Below are 26,390 nucleotides of genomic sequence, written 5' to 3'. Positions count from 1 at the left end.
AAGGTGCTGGTGAAATTGTGCAATGGCAATTAGAGCCAGGATTAAATTATTGGAGATGAGGAATGGATGTGAAATGATCAATAAATTTGTGAATACTAATTCGCATCTTACAACATTCAGTTCTAAATTTACATCTTGCAATTCTCACTGGGAATGTCAAAAATACAGACTTTAGTACCTTTCAGTGCTTAAATGTAGAAATTGTTATGGTACCAGCATTTCCCACTTGCATTTCAAGCATTAAAAGCCAGATAAGCTAAAAAGGACCCTTTGATAGATGTGGCTGTCAAATCCTCTCATGAACACAATGGCCAATCAGCAGTGTTTAAGAACCTGCTCAACAGCTCTCAAATGTTACCGGAAAATGGAGTTTTCTGACTTTATATCTTGCAATTCCTACTTTACATGCTGTTTAACTGCTTCTCGCAAATCTAACTTCACATTTCACAATGTTGACTTAAAATCTCTCAGTTCTGAATTAACATTTTGCAATTGTGACTTGACGCCTCACAATTCTGACTTTACATCTAACAACTGACATTACATGTTACAAATATGTCCTTACGTCTCATAATTCTGACTTATATCTCTTTATTCTATCTTTACATCTTGCAATTATTACTTTACATCAACAATTCTGACTTTTCATGCCACAACTCATGACGTAACAAATATGTCTTTAAATCTCGTAAGTCTTACATTTCTCTCGGTACTGACTTTCCGTTCTTGCAATTCTGACTTTATGTCTCACAATTTTGAGTCTACATCTTGCTAAATTGCTTCTCACAAAATCTGACTTTACATCTCACAATTTTGATTTAATATCTCCCAGCTCTGAATTTACAACTGACTTTACGTGTCACAAATTTATGTTTGAATCTCATAATTCTGATTATATTTCTCAATTCTGACTTTACATCTTTTAATTCAGACTTTGGGCCCTATCATACACCCGGCGCAATGTGGCGCAAGACGCGGCGCAAAAGTCTTTTGGTAGTTTCAGCTTGGCGCAAGAGTCGTTTTAAGGCGTTGCGCTACGCTGTTTAAATAGCAAATGCATTAGCGCTCATTTGTGCGCCCATAGGCATTCTGGTATAAAAAGGAAGGCGTTCTGAGGCGGACCGCTGGCGTGTTGCTATTTTGAGAAACTATAATAGATTTTTCATTAGACCAAAACTAACCAGGTCTAAACTCCAGCGCAGAGTTGCGCCTTGCATACGCACTACTTAATACGCACAAGAGAGCAATAGGCAAATATCTTTACATATGAAAAAATTTAAATATTAAGGATATATATAGGATATAATAGGAATAGATATAGAATATAAATATAAAGGATTAAAATATTACAAAACATATAGTTTTCTAGCCTACATAAATATGAAAAATCACTGCTTTTATGTCTTCTTCATCTCGGGAGGCTTTTTTCAGTTCATTCATAACAATTTGCTTTTGTATAATGTTATTATTATTAGCAGTATTATTTATTATATCCATATTTATATTTGTTTTATTAAAAACAAGCTTAGATTTGCCCACCTGTCAGGTTTTAGACCATATGGGGCATGGCAGGTGTATTTGGAAATAACTCAGTATTTTGACCACACTTCGTTATTATTGTTCATTTATTCGTTTGCTAGAAATTAGAACTGAATTTAGAAATAGTTTTGAAACAAATCTTTGCGCTTAACAAACAAAATTAATTATTTATAGGCTAATTGATGTCTGTGCGTAAAGGTTTCCCTATCCAAGAGCGAAAGTGAAAGTAGTTCCATTATCTCTCATTCTCACCCAGTAGCTGCTCTGTTTAACAGTTTTCTGTTAAAAAACTGTCAACTGTTAACTTTTTGCTAGTGAAATGCTCATTTTTTCCACTTAAACTTACTTTGCGTCCTGTAAATAGCGAATGCGCTCTTGGCGCTACGCAGCTGGGACTTAAAGGGAATGGGAGATGAGACTCTAATTGGTTTATTCTCAAAACACACCTACAACCCATTAAGAAAATAAACTCAACCCTTTTAGACCATGCGCCTTGGCGCAAGGCAGATTTCCCGTCCTTAAATTAGCAAAAACGTCCTGACACACCCTGAAAGCGTTTGCGCCCTGCGTTTGGACCGTCAAAATAGAGCCCTTAATGTCTTACAATATTTACTTTACATCTCATTAAACTTGCAAATTGGACTCCACATCTCACAATTTTGACTTAATATCTCTCAGTTCTGAATTTACATTTTGCAATTCTTTCCTGAAACCTTGCAGCTCTGACTTTACATCTCACAACTGACATGACATCACAAATAAGAACCCCAGACACTTCCTCGGCTCCTCCAGAGGGATCTTGAGGCATTCCCAGGCCAGCCAGAGAGACATAGTCCCTCCAGTGTGTCCTAGGTCTTCTTCGAGGCCTTCTGTCAATAGGACATGCCTTAAACACCTCCCTAGGTAGGCGTAGAGGTGGCATCCAAAATATATGCCCGAACCATCTCAGCTGACTTCTCTCGATGTGGAGGAGCAGCTGCTCTACTTTGAGCTCCTCCCAGGTGACAAAACTCCTCACCCTATATATAAGGGTGTGTGCCCTACCACCCTACAAAGGAAATTCATTTCAGCCACCTGTATCTGAGATCTTGTCCTTCTGGTCATGACCCAATGCTCATGACTTTAGGTGAAAGTAGGAACGTATAGATTGACGGTTAAATTGAGAGATTTGCCCAGCTCCTTCTATACCACAAATGGACCAATACATCGAGCACATTACTTGGAGGAAATTTCTTACCCTAGGTGGAGGAGTTCAAGTATCCCTGGGTTTTCTTCAAGAGTGAGGGAAGGATAGAACGTGAAACAAATTAGTCTTTACGTCTCACAATTCTGAGTCTACATCTTGCTAAACTGCTTCTCACAAAATCTGACTTTACATCTCTCAATTTGGCTTAATATCTCTCAGCTCTCAATTTACATTTTGCGATTCTTAATATCTCACAACTGACTTTATGTCTCACAAATTTGTCTTTAAACCTCATAATTCTGATAATATTTCTTAATTCTGACTATGCATGTCACAATTCTGACTTTACATGTCACAATTCTGACTTTAAGTCTCACAATTCTGACTTTACGTCTCACAATTCTGACTTTAAGTCTCACAATCCTGTCTTTACATCTCACAATTCTGACTTTACAACTCACAATTCTGACTTTACATCTCACAATTCTGACTTTACATCTCAAAATTCTGACTTTACATCTCACAATTCTGACTTTACATGTCACAATTCTGACTTTACATGTCACAATTCTGACTTCACGGCTCACAATTCTGACTTTACATCTCACAATTCTGACTTTACATCTCACAATTCTGACTTTAAGGCTCACAATTCTGACTTTACATGTCACAATTCTGACTTTACATGTCACAATTCTGACTTTACGTCTCACAATCCTGACTTTACGTCTCACAATTCTGACTTTACGTCTCACAATTCTGACTTTACATCTCACAATTCTGCCTTTACATGTCACAATTCTGACTTTACATCTTACAATTCTGACTTTACATCTCACAATTCTGACTTTACATCTCACAATTCTGACTTTACATGTCACAATTCTGACTTTACATCTCACAATTCTGACTTTACATGTCACAATTCTGACTTTACATCTCAAAATTCTGACTTTACATCTCACAATTCTGACTTTACATCTCACAATTCTGACTTTACATCTCACAATTCTGACTTTAAATCTCACAATTCTGACTTTACATCTCACAATTCTGACTTTACATCTCAAAATTCTGACTTTACGTCTCACAATTCTGACTTTACATCTCACAATTCTGACTTTACATCTCACAATTCTGGCTTTACATGTCACAATTCTGGCTTTACATGTCACAATTCTGACTTTACATCTCACAATCCTGTCTTTACATCTCACAATCCGGACTTTACATCTCACAATCCGGACTTTACATCTCACAATCCGGACTTTACATCTCACAATTCTGACTTTACGCCTCACAATTCTGACTTTACATCTCACAATTCTAAATTTACATGTCACAATTCTGACTTTCACAATTCTGACTTTACATGTCACAATTCTGACTTTACATCTCACAATCCTGACTTTACGTCTCACAATTCTGACTTTACATCTTACAATTCTGGCTTTACATGTCACAATTCTGACTTTACATCTCACAATTCTGACTTTACATCTCACAAATCTGACTTTAAGGCTCACAATTCTGACTTTACATGTCACAATTCTGACTTTAAATGTCACAATTCTGACTTTACATCTCACAATCCTGACTTTACGTCTCACAATTCTGACTTTACGTCTCACAATTCTGACTTTACATCTCACAATCCTGTCTTTACATCTCACAATTCGGACTTTACATCTCACAATCCGGACTTTACGTCTCACAATTCTGACTTTACGTCTCACAATTCTGACTTTACATCTCACAATTCTAAATTTACATGTCACAATTCTGACTTTCACAATTCTGACTTTACATGTCACAATTCTGACTTTACATCTCACAATTCTGACTTTAAGTCTCACAATTCTGACTTTACATCTCACAATTCTGACTTTAAGTCTCACAATTCTGACTTTACATGTCACAATTCTGACTTTAAGTCTCACAATCCTGTCTTTACATCTCACAATTCTGACTTTACAACTCACAATTCTGACTTTACATCTCACAATTCTAAATTTACATCTCACAATTCTGGCTTTACATGTCACAATTCTGACTTTACATCTCACAATCCTGACTTTACGTCTCACAATTCTGACTTTACATCTCACAATTCTCACTTTACATCTCACAATTCTGACTTTACATCTCACAATTCTGACTTTACATCTCACAATTCTGACTTCACGGCTCACAATTCTGATTTTACATGTCACAATTCTGACTTTAAGGCTCACAATTCTGACTTTATGTGTCACAATTCTGACTTTACATCTCACAATTCTGACTTTACATCTCACAATTCTGACTTTAAAGCTCACAATTCTGACTTTACATCTCACAATTCTGACTTTACATGTTACAATTCTGACTTTAAGGCTCACAATTCTGACTTTACATCTTGCAATTATGACTTTACATCTAGCAATACTGACTTTACATCTCACGATTCTGACTTTACATGTCACAATTCTGACTTTACATCTGGCAATACTGACTTCTCGTAATGCTAACTACGCATTTGCAAATTTGACTTTGCATCTCACAGTTGTTTATATCTTGCTATACAGACTTTACATGGCACAATTATGACCTTACATCTTCGAATTCTGAGTTTATATTTTAAATATTTTTACAATTCACAAGTTTACGTCTAACCAGTAATATCACTAGATGACGCTATTGGTCAAAACCAAGAATTCCGATGTAATAAACAAATGTCAATTACGTAAAATACACATTCATATCATTTACATTATCTTTTATCACCTCATATGAAGTTGCAATACATAGGCACAATTTCAAGAGCCCGTTGCATTAACATAACTATATAGGAATAACAATAACTGCATTTTTCTCCCTATTTTGTTTATATTTAAGGGAAATAGCTTTTTGAACCAAAATAATGAGTTTGGAATTGATTGGATTGTTGAGATTTAATATGAGAGACAGGATATCCTATCATCATGTTAGCAAACATTTCATTAGAGAGAGGAAGTTATTGTGATTAAAGATTACAAGGGATGACGAACAACAAAAAATGATCTGCACAGATAAATCCTTTAAGAATTATTGCATTATTTTATTTCCAGATAATAGAAAAGCTGTTTACTTTGTTTTCATGGTGACTGGTTGCTTAGTCCTTCCTTTCTAGCCTTTATCGCCAGCTTCTACAAAAATAAATCTTTTTTTTTTATTCATAATTTAACTTTACTGTCCACAGAATTATCATCTTGGCACTGAAGTGAGGATCTAAAAACAATCACAAATAACATAAATGTGGAAAAACTGTTTATAGAAGGCAATCTGGCTGAACATGAGGATTTGCCTTTTAATCTACATGGTGAGGTGGATTTGCCTGCATTGCAAAAAGTAGAAGGCTCACATTCAATTCAAAACAGAAAAATAAAACATTTTTATTTGAAAGAGAGAGAGAGAGAGAGAGAGAGAGAGCGAGAGAGAGAGAGAGAGAGAGAGAGAGAGAGAGAGAGAGAGAGAGAGAAGAAAACAACTCAAATAAATAAGTGATTTCTTCTGTATGCTGATTCATGATACCAGCACCATGGACAGCTCCTTTGCAAACCACTAACCCAGCAAACACCTTGGCTCCAGCAAGATCTAAAGAGTTAAATCCATCTTCTTGCATCTGAAAACCTTCCTCGGCTGCTCAAATGACTCAGTAATGTGTTCTTTCAGAAACAATTACAGGGCAAGCTTTCAGCTCTTCCCTGAGAGTAGGGCGAAGAGTGCTGTTTCCACAAACAATATGATATACCCATTGCTCAACCGCCTCTTATTCCCCCCTGTTTCTCTCAGCTGAACTAGTTGGGAAACACATTACTGACATAATCAAGCCAACAGTTATGCTCACTAACAATGCTCCCTTTTGTCACACAAATTAGAATTACTAACTATTTATTTCCATCATCATTTGCTTTTCAAAGCTAGTGTAAATCTCTAAATGCAGCATCCCAGACTGAGACGAAGTGAAGGTTAAATTATTTCTGGAGAACACCGTTATCATTACAGCCGTGAGAGGAAGAAGAAACTCTGTCTGGAAACCCAAGAATGTCTTGATCAATACTGGGGGGTTATTTATAAACGCGCGTCATGGGATCTGTTTGATTGTGTGTTTTTTATAGGACAGGTTAATTTGGAGCTTAACTCCCACATTCGTCAAGTAGCTTTTGCTGAGTAAGAGACACACTATATCCAGTTCCTGTGTTGAAACAAGTGGCACTTCCAACCTGTGCGAAAGCAGCCAAGCCATGAGATAGTAAGATGACTACTCTGTGTTGGACAGCGTCTTTGCATGCGCGCGGGTGGAAGGAAGCAGGGGGTCGTGATTATAGTGATTAGTCAATAATGTGGCCCTGATGACTGCTTGTGATTTACAGGCTAGCCCTCAGCCTACCACTTACTCGCATGCGAAATATTCAGCAACCTCTACTTAAACACAGTGTACAAGCCTGCTATTCAGTCTGTCCAACAGCCACTGCCTATTTTTAACACAATCTAAGATATTGGCCCCCATAGCAGATCCACCAAGAATTTGTCCGACATTTGTCCCTACCCCCCAAAAAAAGCATTTAACACAACGGAAATCACAACTGGGTTCAAGGTGAGGTTGAGTTTAGAGGATAAAACTCTAAGACTTATCCTGCGAGACTGGCAGTACTCCTGGCCGTGGCAGGGTTTTAGCTCCTGTGGGTAGGGAAGGTGGAGCTAATAGCATGTATTTTGTTGTCACACTGTGAATAGCACACAGATTGTCTAAGAAAGAGCATCATTAGCACAGCAGCGTGAGATGATCTGCTTATACAAAACCTGGCCTTCTGCTCTCAGCACTGCATCCTAATATATATATCAACTTATATATCAATGAGTCAACTATATCAAATGAAATGAGTTTAGTTGACTCAAAATTTACTGAAAGTTAATACTACTCATTTGAAAAGAGTTTTAAGCTCAGTGTGGGAGGTAATTAGTTAATTAAAGACCATATTACTTCAACTTACATGGAGAAATTTCACAGTACTAATATTCAGTTGAAGTCAGAATTAATAGTCAGGAAATTTTCACAGTATGTCTGATAATATTTTTTCTTCTGGAGAAAGTCTTATTTGTTTTATGTCTACCAGAATAAAAGCAGTTTTTAATTAAAAAAAAAATATTTAAATGACAAAATTATTAGCCCCTTTAAGCAAATTTTTCTTTATAGTCTACAGAACAAACCATCATTATACAATAACTTGCCTAATTACCTTATCCTGCCTAGTCGACCTATTTAACCTAGTTAAGCCTGTAAATGTCACTTTAAGCTTCATAGAAGTGTCTTGAAAAATATCTAGTCAAATATTATTTACTATCATCATGGCAAAGATAAAAAAAAATCAGTTATTAGAAATGAGTTATTAAAACTATTATGTTTAGAAATGTGTTGAAAGAATTTTCTCTCTGTTAAACAGAAAACAGGGAAAAAATAAACAGGGGGGAGAATAATTCAGGTGAGCTAATAATTCTGACTTCAACTGTAGATTCGTTTTTTTTTAACTCAAATGGTTTGTAGCAATCGGTTTAGACAAACGGTTTGAGTTGTACTAACTTTTTTGTTTTTACAGTGTGTATATTCACTAATGTAGAAATATTACCACATCGTAATTTTATACGATGTGATACAGCGGTATGATTTATTCAAGTGGTCTCTTAATTTCTACAACCAATTTAAAGTTTCTGGATTTAAGCTTAACTGTTTTGTGTTTGAATAAAAATCATTTTTGTTTTATTTTGCTACTAATAAAAATGACACTGATTACATTTCATCCAAACTTAGAACATTTTATTTTAATATCTATATTAATAAATGTGTAATTAAACATAAAAATGCAGAACGTCCATTAATTTAATAGACAAGAGCTTTAAAAATCATTATTAAGTAGAATAACCCTGATTTTCTTTTCTTCTTTTGAGTTTCCAAAAGAAAATACATAACTTGTATAACTTAAATAATCTCTCACACAAAAAGAGACTTGCAGATCTTGCATATGCTTTATATTTTGTTCCCCTTAACAACAACAATAACTATAAACAGTATAACATGGGGAGCTACAAATACTTTAGAAGTCTATACTTTTTTTCTTTAAAGAAGAAAAGATATACAGTTAAAGCCGGAATTATTAGCCATATTTTTCCCATATCATGTTTCACAGAGCAAGGAACTTTTCACAGTATGTCTGATAATATTTTTTGTTCTGGAGAAAGTCTTGTTTATTTTATTTCAGCTAGAATAAAAGTCATTTTTAATTTTTTGAAAAATATTTAAGGTCAAATTTGTTAGCCCCTTTAAGCTATATATGTTTTCAATAATCAGAACAAACCATCATTATACAATAACTTGCCTAAATACCCTAACCAGCCTAGTTAACCTAATTAACCTAAATAAGCCTTTAAATGTCACTTTAGGCTATATAGAAGTGTCTTGAAAAATATCCAGTCAAATATTATTTACTGTCATCATGGCAAAGATAAAATAAATCAGTTATTAGAAATGAGTTATTAAAACTATTATGTTTAGAAATGTGTTGAAAAAATCTTCTCTCTGTTAAACATAAATTGGGGGAAAAAAACAGGTGGGCTAATAATTCAGGGAGTGAAATATACATAAATCCATTGGTGAAATATACTTAATACATTTACTCCAAATTAGAAAAAAAGTGTTCAGTCTGTGTTCTTAATGAAAAAGATAATTTTTTTCCATGACATATATAGTGTGCATGGTATCAATCCTTTGTTCAATTGTACACTGTAAAACCCAAAAAGTTAAGGTAACTCAAACCATTTGAGGAAACCGATTGCAACAAACCATTTAAGTTCAAAAACAAATCCTAACAAGTACTTTCAACTTAATCCATTTGAGTGAACGAAGCAATTTGAGCACAGTAAGGCCCAATCACTGAAGAGAACTCAAACCAACTGAGTACTGTAAAACCCAATAAGTTAAGACAACTCAAACTGTTTGAGGAAAATGATTGCTACCAAACCATTTAAGTTAAAAAACTAATCTATATGAGTGAACTTACTGTAAACTTACTCCATTTAAGTTGAAGTAATGAGGTATTTAATTAACTAATTACCTTCAACACTGAATTCAAAACTATTTTTAAATGAGTAGAATTAACTTTCAGTCAATTTAAGTTAATGACACTTATTTCATTCGATAAAGTTGACTCTTGGCTTTTACAGTGTAGGTGACTGTAATTTTAACTATGTTTTTGTAATGACTTTTTTTACTAGCTGCCAGAAGAATAAATAAGTTCCTTGTCTATATTAATTCATTCTTTTAAATTTATATTATCTAGTTATAATGATTCACAAGTGAAAGCAACCTCTATTTCAAAAATGGCATCTAAATGTAGTTTAATCTCTTTCCAGTATGGGGTTCATTTCTGACAATCCCCAAAATTATGATAGTGATTAGCTACTTTTCCTCACTCATTCTCCAGCAGCTAGAGCTTTCCTCTGTGTATTTTCAGAATAACCTTGATTTTTAACAAAAAAATATAATTTAAAACTTTTTATATCACATACATATTGTAAGCCATTATATGCCAGTTTGTTAGGTGTCAACCAATTAATGTTTCAATGTATCAATGTTTGCACATTTATCTATTTAACGTTTGTTTTGTTTTATTTTGTTTATTTGAATCTTAAATTCAGTGTCATCTTTAGATCTTTTTGTAATTTTGCTTCACAGCTGAACCTCAGAATGTACATTACATGCATCAGTGTTCATAAACAACATTCTCAATACTGATCCAAAAAATGTTTGATCTTAAAACTTTCAGCTTTGTCCAGCAAATAAAAAAAGAATCATTTTGGCAGCTATGCTTAAACAGCTCACAACTGAGACTGACAGGCTGATTCGTCCTCCCCTTGTGCACCTCTGACTTTGGCATTGCATGTCGCCAAATACCACAAAGAGAGCTTTGTTTCACCCCAGCAGATAATCGTCTTTGAGTCACCCTTTAAAAGTTTTCCAAATGCTTATCTGTGTGCAGCACAAACGTACTTAAAAAACGAAATCAGTGGCTCACAGAGACATGCTGTTCAAAATGATCTCCAATAAACATCCATCTGTATCTGACTTTAAGAACAAACATCAAGAAAGATCAATCAGATTTCCTGACTGGACAGCAATTGTTCACTATTAACTTGAATTTTGATCAAATATGGACAACCCTAAATACTGTTTTACATTTTGCATTTTAACCCAGCATTCGGATTTGTCCACAGTTTGTCCAACAACCTATAGCGTTATTTCAGAGTGTAGGTCAAGCTACATCCTTAATTGACTTAATTGACTAATTCAGATCAGGTCTATAACATGTAGGCGTCCGCTAAGTGGGATTTTATGCATTGGAAAGGCATGAAAGATGTGACTGTAGCTCTTCTGTTTGATCATTACTCAGGTTAAAGATAAATCCTTTTAGGTTTTCAGGCTTAACTACATAATTGTGTGTCATTGTGGGGGATGGAGGAGAGGCTAAAGGACTCGTTCCTCTGTGGGACGCCCACACCAGGTCTATGAACAGCAGCGTGCTCCCTCCGGGTCACCGGCTCAGCCCTTCCTTTTCAAAGCTCCACATTACGTAACGTGAGAATTACTTCCAATTCAGAGATGCCTATTCTCATCGGAGGAGATATCAACTTTGAAATTCATAGTTTTAACCTACGGCTGAACCCTTAACGTGGGTATGATGATTGAAGCGGAAAGAATTTTGCTCTTTTTTTTTCATCAAAATGTATCAAGGATGATAAATATGCAGCAGAAAAACCTTGTGTAATAGTCTATTTTGAAATAAAAATCAGGTGTAATTGTATTCAGTGTGTTTAAAATCAATTAAATTAAATGTATATTTAGTTAAATATTCACACTAAACATTAATCTGTATCTTAACCAGTGTTATTTTCATTCCTTCCTTTTTTCGGCTTAGTCCCTTTATTAATCAGGGGTTGCCACAGTGCAATAAACCATCAACTTATCTAGCATATGTTTTACTCAGCATATTACTCTATCAGTGTAAAAAATTATTAATTGGATTCACCACATCTTTTTAAAGGGTAAATGGTTGTAAACAATTTATACTGGCTGAATGAAAACAAACAAATTCAACTTAAATTGTTTGTTTAAATTCATCTTATATAAATTGTTTGCAACGATTTGGAATAAACCATTTTTAATCTATTTTTAATTGAATTTACTTTTACATTAATTTAGCTTTTTCATTTATTACTTTATTATACATTTTTGGCTTTTATATTTTATGTTTACATAATTTTTTTATTTTAAAGTTTTACTATTTTTGTTCTGTGATTATGTCTGTCTTTTATTATTTGTTATTATATGTATTATTTGTATTATATGTAATTTTGGTTTATTTTAGTAATCTTATGTTTTTAATTAAACATATTTAGCTGTCAAATAGCTGCAATAAATACAGTTTTTATATTATTTATTGATTTGAAACGTTGGAACACGCTGATTTTTATAGCATTTTATAGAAAGACTGAAAATACATTATCAGGGTTTCTGCAGGTTTCATCAAGTGAAATTTAAGACTTTTTAAGACCTTTTAAGACCATTATGAAATGAAATTTTAGACATATACAGGGCTAAACACTAATGATTATTTCCAATGTTCTGGTTGGGCCAATAGATTTTTTTTGCTTGTCACAAAAAAAAAAAAAAAAAAAAAAAAATATATATATATATATATATATATATATATATATATATATATATATATATATATATATATATATATATATATATATATATATATTAATGTAATTATTTTAAGTGGCAAACTTCATACGTCAAAACAAGAAAACTCTAGTTGTATACACTATTTTCAACATAATATATATATATATATATATATTTTTTTTTTTCAATGACACATTTAACATCATTAATAGTATATTTATTGTGGAGGCAATTACAGAAATAATCAAAATATATATTTGTTGGCTTTTGATCCAAATTGATTGAGTATAACTTCTATTCAACCTAATGCATTTCTGTTATTATCATGAGGAACTGTGTAACTGTTTAGTTTTCTTTCCCTGATTTTATAAAGATGGACACCCTGATTATATACACATTCAGCAAAATGCATAAAATACATTTGATCTTAATGCTAAAAATAAAAATTAAATCTTTATATCAGAAGTATGTTTATTTATTTAACTGCATTATGTTGCAAATGTTGGATCATGCATAATAAATGATTTAAAATGACTTTTATTGCAATAAATAAAAAACTAGCAATTTAATAACTTAGCAATTTAAATAAATGCCAAATAGCTTTAAGAATCATGCTTGCTATAGAGAGACATCTTATCACATGGTGATAATCTGTAAAGAGGTGTTCACTGCAGATTGTTTTGATGAGATCACTGCTCCTCTGAAATGTCTGTGCTGTGAATAATTTATGTGTATTTACAGTAATTGATCATGACATGATACTCTATGCTGTTGGCTCTTGTGGACATAGCGGAAGTTCTCTTTGCACGGATGGGAAAGGGAGAGAAAGAGAAAATGAAGGAAAAGCTCTTGGTCTGTGGAGCTTGTGTTACTAAACAGAGAGCCCTGGTTTCTGGGTGAAGGAGACACCCGGTGAATCCCCTCTCAGCCACCGCTTCAGCAGACATTGAGAGGTGAACAGAGTCAACGTGAAGATGAGTACAAGTTACATCCAGTGCTCTTTTTAGAGTCTCTTATACTATTAACGACAGTGAGAGTGCATTCATCGTTTCAAAACTGTTCACTGCAGTGTTATTCTCAATGTACTTTCAGATGAAGGCTGGTAAATTGATCTCCTCTTATGATGATTATGGACTGAGGGAAACAATATGAATTGTGTGGTGTGAGGAGCAGCGTTATCATAGTTAACTTAAACCAAATGGAAAAAAGATTATATCAGGAAAAATAAAAAATAGATTTCAAGCTTGATTGTATAAGGTGAAGGCAAAATTAGTGAGAAAGTGTGTTTAATGGAGCAAGAAAATTTTCATAGTATTTCCAGCCTGATCTTAGGAGGAAATGTAAATATTTTACGTTTTGTCAGTTTAGTGGCTAATTCATACGAGTTCAGTCATATGAAAATGTACAGTTTTAAAAAGGAGGCGTGGCACCCAACCCCGCCCCTAAACCCCACCATCATTGGGGGATGGACAAATCATACTAATCTGTATGAATGAAATTATGAATAATGAAATTAGCCACTAAAATAAAAGGTTATGAATTGCTGTGAGATAGCGTTGATATTTCCTCTTGAGAAGGTTTTATCTCTCTTACTTACAAAAAAATAATAATAATAAATTTTAAGAAGGTAAAAGGGGCTGCGCAGTCGCACAGGCACTGTCACCTCACAACAAGAAGGTTGCTGATTCGAGCCTCACCTGTGTGAGTTAGCATTTCTGTGTGGAGTTTGCATGTTCTCCCTGTGTTCGCTGGGGTTCATTCCGCTGTGGCGACCCCAGATTAATAAAAGGACTAAGTCGAAAAGAAAATGAATGAATGAATGAATGAAAGGTAAAACATTATTAGACCCCTTAAGAATATTTTCCCCAAGTTCCCTGCTGAACAAACCACTGATGTTCAATGACTTGCATAATTAACCTAATTAACCTAGTTAAGCCTTTAAACTGTGCTTTAAGCTCAATATTAGTATTTTGTAAAATTTGAAAAAAAATTATATGTTTATGCATCATGCCAAAGACTAAAGAAATTAGTAATAAAGAATTAGTTAATTAAACAGTTTGATTAAAAATGTGTTGAAGAAAATATTTTCTCCGTTAAGCAGCACTTGGGAAATTGAAATTTAATAATAAGTACTAATATTTTTGCTTTCAACAGTGTATGTATATTTAGCAGTTTCTTTAAATATATCTATGATGTTGTGTTTTTTTGTAAAATATGCATTTTGACATATGACTGAAATATATTTGCAATTAACCTATAAATAAGATTCTGCATGATCTGACATTTCAAAACATATTTTAAAGAACAAAATAATAAATGAATAAACTTAAAATATAAGTTTTAATAATTGTTTTAAGCCTTTATTAACTCTATGTGTGTAAAAGCGTCCCTTTGAGAGAAACTGTACTTTACATGATGATTCAGTCAGTCTCTCTCTCTCTCTCTCTCTCTCTCTCTCTCTCTCTCTCAACCCCATGCAAATTAATAAAAAATCTCCTCATTCTTTTAATAGCAAATATCTTGTTAAAGATCCTGAGCATGAACAAGGAAAGCCTTTACTGAATGCAGATTTCATGACAACTGAAATGGACTTGAAAGGAAGACACTACAAAAAAAAAAAAAAAGATCTCCAGAGGAACACATTACCCCTACACATCCACTGTTATTCTGTATTTTACATGTCTGTGCGTTGCTCACAAAAGACTAGATGTTCTTTTCATGCAACACAAATGCAGGTGATGTGACACACAAGCTGTTTAAAGTGGCTCTGCCTGAACATGTGATAGAAAAAGCTGAAGTCCTCTGACCTTCTGAGAGGACAAACACCACATTGAAACCTTCAGAAAAGGCAGAGAATCAATTACAAGGAAAACCCCAAAAACAATTCACCCGGCACATCAAACCATGCACACCCCACACTATTTTTGGTCTTTATGTACAAAACGAAAAGGGTGATTTAACATTTCAACTTCTTCTACATTCACAGTATTGCCCTACAAATTCTGAAAGAGTGGATGAAGCAATGTGGAAAATTCGATGTCCACTGGAGCTCCTAATAACTTCCGCAGGATGGAAAATGCCTTTGCTAATTGATTAACTGCTCTGGTGAAACACGTGAGCACATTACACACACTGTACCATAAGCCAGACAAGCCAGGGCCCTCGGCAGGCTATTTGTAGGAGCAGACTAGGTAAATCACCAAAGGAGATTAAGTGTCCATTGCCTCACAGAGAGCAGTGAACTGACTGAGAAACTCAGCATTGCTCCCTCAACCAACCAGCAACCGGCCAGTGGAAAATTTGTGATTCTTTGTAGAGTTTAAGGAACATTTAACAGATTAAATGTCTAAAAGAAGTATCGGTAAAAATATATTTTGCATGTATCCCAACACATTTGCATTTGCTACTATTTCAAATATATTTCAGACAGGGTTGACAGGGTCATTTTACTATAATAAATGAGAAACTATACCGGTTTTTAAACTTTCTACACATTTCTTTTAATTTTGATTAGAATTGTTAACTTTTTATTTATATAAGTTTATATTTTTAAATGTCTATGTGATTTTAACGAAATGATATTAAATTCAACATACATGATTTTTTTCCTATTTATTGTTTAATAAATTTCAATAAAAACATAAATGTTTTGTTTTGGATTTTTTAAATATAATTTGAGAATTTATAATAAACCTACAGAAGAAAATCAGCTACTGTTATATTTTCTGTACCACATATACAGTGCTACATATTCAATAATAAAACATATACTTTTGTGTTCATAATCAGTTGGTTTCATGCCAGTGCACTCAAACTGATCATGTATCAATATTCTGCTGCAATATGCAACCGATATGCATTGGGAAAATACCTTCTCAGTAACGCAGTCATTTCCTGTTCAGTATCCAATAACCAAACCACTGAACCCACAGAAGTGCAGGTGGAGGTCAAGGTTAGGAGCAATTTGCCATTAATGCACATCACACACAATTCATTATGACTGGAGCTCATACAATGTAAAGAGTCTAAAAATCAAAATTCAAGTAAGAAATTCTGAGTTGCAATTTTATCCAGACAGTAGTGAGGAAATGCTTTGTAATTAAATCTATACCTACATATATATGCGCACATTTTTGCCCTCTGTCTAAAAGTCTTTGTATAATGAATCTATGTTTGTCAACTTTTCCGTTCAGTTTTTATTTATTTATTTATTTATTTATTTATTTATTTTTGGAAAATAATATTTTGTAACAATAAAACAAAAAATTAGCATTTTAATCTGGCATAAAACAGTATTTCTGAAATAATAGTTTGATTTAGTAGAACAAAATGAATAAATTATTAATTAAATATATAAATAAATAAATAACTTGACACAATAAATAATGTGTTATAAAATAATGAATAAAAATGTCTGTTGAAATCCTTTCAGTTTTTTTTGCCCCAGCTCCATCCAGTGAACACAGTGGTGGTGATATGATAAAGTGAAGTTAGCTGAAGGTGATTCGGGTCAATACTGCGCTGCTCAGGGCCTGACACATTATAGGCGATAGGTGTAGGCTGAATGCTGTGTGTTTGTGCTGACTCACTCAAACCATTGACTGGCAACAAATCATAGTGGCAGTGACTCAACCTTCATCTTCCTCTCAGAGAGCAGAATGTGCCGCTTCAGTCCAAAACATAACGCTGAAGTAAATCTGTCAGGTGCTGTGAATCATGTTCACTGTCCTCTCTGCACAGGTAACAGTTGTTCACAAATATACCCAGGCAAACATGTGGATGAAGTTTAATTTCACACTTAGGATTTACTGAGGCGGCAAGTGGGAATGTTTATGAGGATTGCCATCTGTCATTTCAGTCCTCTCTGTCCCCTAAATTCCCTTTATTTCTTTACACAGTGTTTTTAGAGCTATAATATAATATAATATAATATAATATAGGGCGAAGCAGTGGCGCAGTAGGTAGTGCTGTCGCCTCACAGCAAGAAGGTCGCTGGGTCGCGACAATTCAGTTGGCAATTCTGTGTGGGGTTGGCATGTTCTCCCTACGTTCGCGTAGGTTTCCTCAGGGTGCTCTGGTTTCCCCCAAAGACATGCGGTACAGGTGAATTGGGTAGGCTTAATTATCCATAGTGTATGAGTGTGTGTGAATGTTAAATAAAGGGGCTAATAAAGGGACTAAGCCGGCAAGAAAATTAATAATATAATATAATATAATATAATATAACATAATATAATATAAAATAATATAATATAATATAATAGAAAATAATATAATACAATATAAAATGATATATTATAATATAATATAATATAATATACAATAATATAATATAATATAATATAATATAATATAATATAATATAATATAATATAATACAATATAATATAAAATAATATAATATAATATAATATAATATAATATAATATAATACAATATAATATAATATAATACAATATAATATAATATAATATAATACAATATAATATAATATAATATAATATAATACAATATAATATAATATAATATAATATAATATAATATAATACAATATAATATAATACAATATAATATAATACAATATAATATAATATAATATAATATAATATAATATAATACAATATAATATAATATAATATAATATAATATAATATAATATAATATAATACAATATAATATAATATAATATAATATAATATAATATAATACAATATAATATAATACAATATAATATAATATAATATAAAACAATATAATATAATACAATATAATATAATATAATATAATATAATATAATATAATATAATATAATATAATATAATATAATATAATATAATATAATATAATATAATGCACAATCTCCAGCCAATCAGAATCAAGAATACTATTATTATGATGCAGAATGCATTTTTATAGCATTACTACTAGTTTTATTCAGTGCATTCACATCTTTCATATCTTTAAAGTTTTTTTTTATTTACCCCTTGGAAATTCTCTTCAGCCAAGAGCCAAAGGGCAAGGGGAAAAAAAAACATTAAAGTATTTCACTAATTTCACTTCTGACTGCTTTGCCTGCCTGTATTCTGGGAAGCAGGCGATGTGTGTATTGGGACCGGGCAGTGAGTGGAGAGACAAAGCTCCTGAGCAGCTGTGCATTTCAATTTGCTCAACAACTTTCTGTCAAGACAATCAACTAATGTTCAAGATATTATAATTAATCAAACCTTATATTTTAAGCACCATCTTTTCCTTCTTCACCAAAAATGGTTAGAGAGTTACTATCAATCTTGCTGATCGTAATAATTCTTAATTAAGTAAGATGATCATCATTCATCCTGCATGCCGCATCTTACCACTCTGGCAAAATAAAGAGCAACACTAAACAACTCAGATGGAAAATGCAGCCAAAATAGTTTCACACTGACACACGGGGCCATAAATCTTCTCTCTAGCAAGCTATAGACCACAAACAATATGGCTCTTCTCTTTGAAGCATAAAAGCCTGGGCTAATACGTCAATCACGACAGCTGGGGAAATGTATACAGGATGTGTGTATTTATACATTCATCTTTTTTTTCATCAAATTACTGTTGGCATCAGTCTCTGAAACTTGCGTTCAAACTTCATCCTTGAATTTACCCCAGTCATCGTAAGGCTAATTAATAATTCAGTTTGTATGGAATATTTGGACAATCATTCCTTCAGTATTGATCTCTTAGTTGTTCAGAAGAAGCATCCTAAGTGCAAAAGTCCATCAGTTAAAGGCATTTCACACGCCGCTTAAGACCAGGTAAATAAACGTTTCACACCTGCAATTTGAAAGTGATGTTAGTACACTTTCATATTGGTTGTGATGAAGCCCTGCTCCAGTACAGGGTTAGCACAATTTGTGGTTGGATTTCCCAAATTCCAGACTTATGTTTGTTCAGTGTGAAATGGTACGTTTGCTTGTGGCTGCAGGAGACTTGGCAACAGAGGGCCAATCAGAAATTGAGCAGCAAGGCTCATATCACCAGGCGCACGTAACCGAAAACCTGCGTTGTGTAAACAGCAGTCTGTGAGAAACATTCACATACTTTGCTCCTTTTCATCCTTTTGCACTTTTGTCTTTGCTTTCTTGCATTTGTGTGCCTTATGAAAATGACTAAAGACTACATAATGTCAATTTTTTAAATAACTGGCAAGACTGAAAAAGCTGTGTTAATACGATACCTGCTGTTCTTTCTATCAGTGTCACCACAAATATGCAAATGGGGATGTTAGCCCAAGGTTTATAATTATAAAATGTGAAACATATTTAAACACTGCAAAAAACCTTTCCTTACATAGAATTTTTGTCTTGTTTCCAGTCCAAATGCAGTGCTTAGCATAATTGAGTACACCCCATTTTGAAAATGAATATATTCATCCATTTCTCAGTCAATATAGGCTATGTACTTTGGTGCATTTAAACAAAACAGATTTATTAAACAGATAAAAATGATTTCTTTCAATTTTTTGCCTCTCTTAATTGTCCCTCTTTTTTTATTTGTATTTAAAATTTTTCTATAACATATCAGTTTGGGTGAGATATCAGTTTTTGGACTTATATCTAGTTTTTGAAGTTATTTTGTTAGATAAGCTCTAGATTTCGTCACCTTAGAATTATAAGGTTCTATCTGACATTTTTGTCAAAATTAAGTTATTGACATCCTTATTAATATTAATCATTCAGAATGCAGATGGAACATTATAATTCCAAGGTGACGATTTGGCTTCAGTACTGACTAATTCAATGTATATGCACAAATATAACATTGTAGAGCTTCCTGTTAACAATATTAATTTAAAAGATAGATTTGTGAAGGGTGTACGTATATGTTGAGTACTGTATATAAAAATTCTTAAGCACAGACAAGAAAAATTATTGTATATTTTTTCACAAATAATAATTTGTATATAACTGCATTTCTCTTTAAAACAAGTGAAATAATCTGCTAATGGGTAAGTACAATAATCCTGAAACAAGATCAATTAAAATATTTTATGAAAAAAAAGGAAACATTTTAAACAAATAAAAGAATAAATTAAAATAATAAAAATAATAATCATTTTGACATTTCGGAAACAAGACAATATGTTTTACTTGTCAAGAAAAATTTTTGATTAAAGATTTTTTGATATTTGGACTAAAAACAAGATAAAAATTTTAAGTAATCAAAGCATTTTTTTTTCAGTGAAGGGACAGTTGCCGCAAAATGGAACAATTTGTCATCATTTACTCCATTTACCCCTTTACTTGATTCCAAATCTGTTTGACTTTCTTTGTTTTGTTGAAGAACGATATAAGAACAGCATTTAGAAGAACGATAGAAACCTATAACTATTGACTTCAAAATTAGTTTTTCCTACTATGGAAGTCAGCGGTTTGGTAGTAGTTTGGTAGGACAATTTTGGGGTGAACTATTGCTTTAATAAATACCCAGAATTCATAGTTAATCCATAGTATGGCCAGTGTGAAACATGATTACAGATAACCCATGTTCCATTTATCTAAGGTTTTGAATGAGTCAGTGTTTACAAGTATGAAAAACCTTGTGATGGTTTGTATGGTGCTTTGCGTGGCCATGTACTCATCTTACCTTGGCAGCCACTGAAGAGCTCGGTTTCTCCAGCAAATCCCAGAGCTTCTGCCTTTTGTCTGGACAGCAGCCTGTGTCCACCTGATCTCCTTCCTTTTCCCTGAGCGTTTCGGCTTCTCTTCTCAGCTCTTCATTCATCTGCTCTTTCTTCTGATGGTAGCGGGCCTGGCAACAGGACTCCAGATAGATCTCATCGATGCCCCAATAGTCAAGCTCCTGGCCAAAGGACAGAGCACACATCTCTTCCATCATGTGCAGCTTTCCAGTCCGGTAAAAATTTAAAATGGAGGAAAAGGCACCCGGGTGCCTGTCAAAGAAATATTCATTGTCGTTCAGACTGTAGTCGTCACAGATCTCCATTAAGGTTTCATGGGTGTTGCAGTCTCTGAGTTTGCCCAGACGGGTTCGCGGCAGTCTGTCCAGGGTTCTCCATAGCACCTCATGGACCAAGCCGCCCACGTTGATCCGGACTCTTCTGGATCTGGCTTTGGTCCGGATGATGTCGATGGGTTCTGGCGGGAGAGACCCCTGTGGCCTGGAGACCCTCTGAGCTCCAAAGTTTGCCCTCTCAGCCATGATTGATGCAGCTCAAGTGTTATGCTAATTAAAATGTCAATTAGGAGTATGGCGAGGAATCCAGATTAAACGAGGCCCTCCATGGTTGCACCTAAAAATATAAATCATTTTAGAAAGTCTCCTAATATATTCTGATAACATTTTAATCTATACATTGGTAAAATGCTAGGTTGTTTAAACTTAAACTTAGGTAAAATATATACAAACTCAACCATTGGGTTTAAATTTTTATTAAAAAAAATATTACCTAGTGGTTGAGTTTGTCCGAATTTTTTCCCAGAGTCTTAAAAATGCAGTGTTGCAATTAGAGGAACCATTTTTGGTTCCCTAAAGAACAAAAGTTTAGTCAAAAGTTCTTTAAATACCATTTAAAAAATATCTGATTGAACTAACGAGTCTTTTCATGGAACCATTTTATTACTATATGAACTTTTATTTGAGTGCTTTGAAACAACTCCATTTAGAGTGTCTGAGAATGGAATAAAAAAGTGGAAAAATAAAGTCACTAATGCTTAAAAAATATCATTTTGATTCAATGCACTCAGAACTCCAATACTATAATGACTCTATTTCAAGATCTAAAAAAATCATGAACCAACAAACTTGCAAAGTTAAAACCAGTCTCCAAAGTACAGAGTTGAAAAGATAAATGTCAGCAAATACAGGCCCTGCTCTTTCTGCACTTCCACATGATTTTGCCATATTTTTAAAACGTTAAAATAAAAATTTATAAAGAAAGTGACTTAAACACAGAACTGCTAAACAAGTTTACAACTTCTGAATAAAAGGTTGACATTATTTGTGGGACCAAGTGGGAAAAATTATGGTGGTAGGCTATGCGGTAAGAATGTTTGGAGACTAAAATAAACAAACAAATAAACAATACATTTTTGAAAATGTTTTATCCACTGAGTCAAGGTTCCTGAAGTAGATCCAACATACAGGAGGCCATTTTGTTGTCATGTGACAAGGAAACGTGCCTGTCAAGGTCATTAATTATTGCTATTTATATATGAAATGTACATTTCCACATGTATATGTATAGGTACGTTTATATGCATGTTTTGTTTATATTTATAAAATTTTAAGATTTTTAAAATACATTTAAATCTTTATACCATTAGGCTTACAATTTCACACCAATAAAATCTAAAACATTAAGCTATATAATCATTAATATGCCACAAAACATTATCATTATTTCCAGAGTCACTAAAGATGCTTTTAATGCATAAACGTGTTAAATATATGCAACAAAAACTGACAACTACTCAAACACTTGTTTTTCATTTCTATTATTCCAAACAGGTCGTTAAATTCAACTTGATGACAATTGCAATGTTCTTCTGTAGCATTTGGATGTCAATCAGGCTATACTTTTGGCTCTGAGGACAGACGGTAATGCGATTGAGTATTTAAGAATGTCTTGATGATAAATCCCGGTAGGACTATTTAGCGGGCTTCTACTTCCTGCTCTTAAAAGACTTCGTAACAACCGGCTATTTAAAACTCCCAACCAGAGGGGAAATTATATAGGCCAACATTTCATAATGCTGCAACACTGCGATGCATCAAAACTATAATGTTAGTTTGCATCGCGTTAACACCCTGCCACATAATATATCCGCAGCTTAATGCCTTATCCCCCCCACAAGGTTAAGATGCTGTGCCCTGATATTTCCAACTCGCTCTGTAAACTCTTATTACTGAGGGGGAAATCAATCCAACTGTCAAAACAGAAACAACAATACTGACGCGAGATGTTTATACAGTCAGTGGCCAAGAAAAGATGTAAAGTAATAAATTAGACACCATTGACACCACTTAGTACTTAAAATATGTGTTTAGATAGAAGCAAGCTGTTCGGACTATAGTATCATCACAAGACTAATCCTTAATCAGGAAAGTAGAGGCTGTACTTTCCAGTGCACCTGCTTCAGGACAGCTCAAAAGCTATAGGCTACTTCTGCGATGGGTTTAGCTGTAAAACACTCTAGGCTTGAGACTTTGATATGAAAAGTTTCTCACAAAAGCAACTGCATCAATATGTTAGCATTTCTTTTGCAATTCCACCAAGAAACCCTTACATGTTGGAAGTAAAGAGAGCAGCAGAAATGTCCTGGCATGGAGTTCACAGATATTGCCGGATAAAACTACCCAAAAGGCTACTTTAAACCGAATAAAAACATCCATACCTTACCTTCCCGCCGTTCACCTCGTCTTCCTTTACCTCTGCAAGCAAAACGAAGCCGGTCAGCCCGTAGTTTTCCCGTCCATCAGCTCAGGGAAGAGAGGCGTCAGTGGAACCCCTGCTAGAAGGGCAGCCGGTTCTCTTCATTCTGTGGAGACCAAACCTCACAAACAACTCGTGCCGAATTGGCAGAAAGATGAAGTTGGGATGAAACCGAAACTGCTGCTTATTCTCGCCACGAAGCCATGATAAAGTGTTTATAAAAGCGGAAAGCGTCGCGTGTGGAGCCTGTCACTCGCAGCGCACAGAGTGAGGCAGGAGAGCTGACCGCGCGCGCTGCATCACCGCCAGGAGGTGAAGCCTAATTGGATTGAGCGGTACATCACTAAGGATAGCAGCAGCGTCCCGTACAGGAGCCGCTGTCACTGATCTCTAGCTCTATGTCATAGCAAGTTCAAATGAGGTGGGGACATGACACAATGGAACATGATGATCTACATTTGGGGAAAGCCTTAAATTAGTGGACACATAGGAACTTGCCGTATTTGCGTGATATTTAAGATAATCATGAGCAGGGATCACTTACTTGAAAAGATTAAAAGATTTAGATTGTCAGGGACATTGTGTTGTCATTGTCTTGGATATGACATAGACTGCATTCTTTGTACTGCATTGATAAATAAAGATCATGGCTAGTGTTGACTTCAATCAAGGGACAGACAGACAAACAGATGGATGGATGGATGGATGGATGGATGGATGGATGGATGGATGGATAGATAGATAGATAGATAGATAGATAGATAGATAGATAGATAGATAGATAGATAGATAGATAGATAGATAGATAGATAGATAGATAGATAGATAGATAGATACTGTATGTCAGACTTTATATCAGGGCTGTTGCCATAATTTTAGAAAGAATTTTTATTGGTTTGTATTGATTTCTGTGCTGTTCTAAACTCTTAATTTCTGTGCTGTTCTTAAGTTTAATCCAGTATATATATATATATATATATATATATATATATATATATATATATATATATATATATATATATATATATATATATATGAACACATTTTAGGCTAACATTCAACAATTTTAGCTTCTAACTTGAATAACATTTCTGTGAAAATATGATTTAAACACAGTTTAATCAACAATCAATGTGTGAATTATACATTGACGATCTGGGGGGTCCATTTTTTCGGTAGTAGTTTGGTAATACATGCTTCAGTGAATAAAATTTATGAACGTATTTAAATGACATCTAATTTAATAATAAAATGTTTACATTTTTAGTGTTTTGATGGATATTAGTGACTATTTTAGAGGTTATTGTGGGTCAAACTTTACAAACTAAGTGTCTATTTTTTCTTTTTTTAGCCAATAAATTCTGCATTGATTGGTGCAATTATATATTCACAATGGTATGAACTGTTATAAGGGGGTTTAAATGTATATTTATATTGTACATTTTTAATTATTAATATTTAAGGTATAGATCAGAGAAAGCTATTTCTCACATACATCTTGTTTTGATGTCCTTCAGAGGGCAAAAAGCATTACATGGGGTCAATCCCCCCAAATCTCGCTGTATTTTGCACCCTGTCAACAATGGCTGCTTGAGATTATTAGTTGAGCCAGATGACTCAAACACATTTGAAACAAAACAAACTCTGACAAAAGTTATAAAATACATACCCAGTTGAAATATTCAGGAAAAGGAGATTTAGTAGTGAAATTAGTACATTTAATTTATCTTTAATTAGACTTCCTCCATTTTTTTTCTTTCTAAAAGTTTTTATTTTATATGTAGCATTAATTTTTCAGAAATTGGGCAGCACAGTGGCTCACTGGTTAGCACGTTCACCTCACAGCAGAACGGTCACTGGTTCAAGTCCCAGCTGGGCCAGTTTGCATTTCTGTGTGGATTTTGAATGTTCTCGTGTTCGTGTGTGATTTTTCCAGGTGCTCTGGTTTCCCCTACAATCCAAAGAAATGTGCAATAGATGAAATGAATAAACTAAATTGTCCGTAGTGTATGAGTGTGTGTGAATGTGTGTGTATGGGTGTTTCTCAATAATGGGTTGCAGCTGGAAGGGCATCTGGTGCATAAAACATATGCTGGAATAGTTGGCGGTTCATTCCGCTGTGGTGACCTTTGAAATAAAAACTAAGCCGTAGGAAAATGTAAAAAATTAATGAATGAATTTTATAATATAAAATGCGTAATTTGTAATAATTGTTTTAATTCACATAGAAATAAATATTGTATAATTTAAGGATAAAAATTGGCAGATTTTAAAAATTAAATATGCAGCAAAATATTCAACATACAGGCCTGTAGCAAGCCTATTAAAAGGGGTGGTTCTTTTTTTTTTTTTTAAAGAGGACCTTTTAGTAGCTATTTAATGTTCAAATACTGCATTTTAGTGATATTTCAAGCATTAATTTGTCCCTTTATCAATCTGGGGTCGCCAAACTTTTTATTTACAAAAATGTA

At 33.7% G+C, this 26,390-nt stretch overlaps 1 protein-coding gene across 2 annotated transcripts in view; it reads right to left on the bottom strand.

The window, feature by feature from the left end:
- The window catches only part of kcnb2a (potassium voltage-gated channel subfamily B member 2a), a 34,350-nt gene extending 9,867 nt beyond the window's left edge, over positions 1 to 24,483 (bottom strand). Inside the window, exons 1-2 of one of the 2 annotated variants that reach the window (XM_087240949.1) lie at positions 23,887 to 24,483; positions 21,111 to 21,777 (exon numbers count right to left, since the gene is read on the bottom strand). In XM_087240949.1, the coding sequence (XP_087097075.1) occupies positions 21,111 to 21,686 (576 nt within the window). In that variant the 5' untranslated portion in view covers positions 21,687 to 21,777; positions 23,887 to 24,483. Of the gene's footprint in view, positions 1 to 21,110; positions 21,778 to 23,881 lie in introns of both variants that reach the window. The other variant, XM_087240948.1, reaches the window with a different exon arrangement.
- Between the last annotated feature and the right edge of the window lie 1,907 nt (positions 24,484 to 26,390).

The sequence above is a fragment of the Danio rerio genome, chromosome 2 (genome assembly GCF_052040795.2).
Source record: "Danio rerio strain M-AB ecotype USA chromosome 2, GRCz13ab, whole genome shotgun sequence".
Lineage (NCBI taxonomy): Eukaryota > Metazoa > Chordata > Actinopteri > Cypriniformes > Danionidae > Danio > Danio rerio.
This window is presented reverse-complemented; position numbering and strand designations above follow the sequence as displayed.